The 562-nt window shown below is 52.3% G+C and overlaps 1 protein-coding gene across 1 annotated transcript in view; it reads left to right on the forward strand.

Annotated features, from left to right (window-relative positions):
* LOC119587885 (secretory phospholipase A2 receptor-like) overlaps positions 1-366 on the forward strand; it is an 18,911-nt gene extending 18,545 nt beyond the window's left edge. The window contains exon 5 of the mRNA XM_037936592.1: positions 58-366. Within this exon, the coding sequence (XP_037792520.1) occupies positions 58-266 (209 nt within the window). The 3' untranslated portion in view covers positions 267-366. The remainder of the gene's footprint in view (positions 1-57) is intronic.
* The last annotated feature ends 196 nt before the right edge of the window (positions 367-562 follow it).

The raw sequence follows: 562 nt of genomic DNA on the forward strand, positions 1-562 counted from the left end.
GCATATACACCCCTATATCCACATGCACTAGTCCTGTATGTATGACATCCCTGCTAGATTGGCGCGTGTGGATCGGAGGCGAGAAGCGCGAGAAGCGATCGGCGTGGAAGTGGACCAACGGAAGCCCGCTGAGCTTCCCCGACGGCTGGCACCACCGCGACACTCCCCCCGGGCAGTGCCTGGCACTGCTCGGCGCCGACGACTTCGAGAGTGAGACGGCGGAGTGCCACACCGCCCTGCCATTCCTGTGCCAGAGAATTGAGTGACGCCCCTTACCCCTCAGGAATCAGTGGCGGAGGCTGGGGCTCCGGGCAGTCGGGTGGCATTTGTGAAATGTATTTTTATAAAAGAAAATGGTCTTAAAGCCTGCTCGTTTTCATTCATACACAATATAATGCACATACATACTTACAAAAATATATGAGGCTCTGCCGACACAAGTGATTCCCGCAATATCAGGAAACGAGAAAATAAGTCCTAAAGTGAAGACAGAGAAATGTCCTTATTAGTGCAACAGAAATTGATTTTCAAAAGCTTGGTGCGCTCACCGTTCTCGGCGGCA

The sequence above is a fragment of the Penaeus monodon genome, chromosome 23 (assembly GCF_015228065.2).
Source record: "Penaeus monodon isolate SGIC_2016 chromosome 23, NSTDA_Pmon_1, whole genome shotgun sequence".
Taxonomy (NCBI): Eukaryota; Metazoa; Arthropoda; class Malacostraca; order Decapoda; family Penaeidae; genus Penaeus; species Penaeus monodon.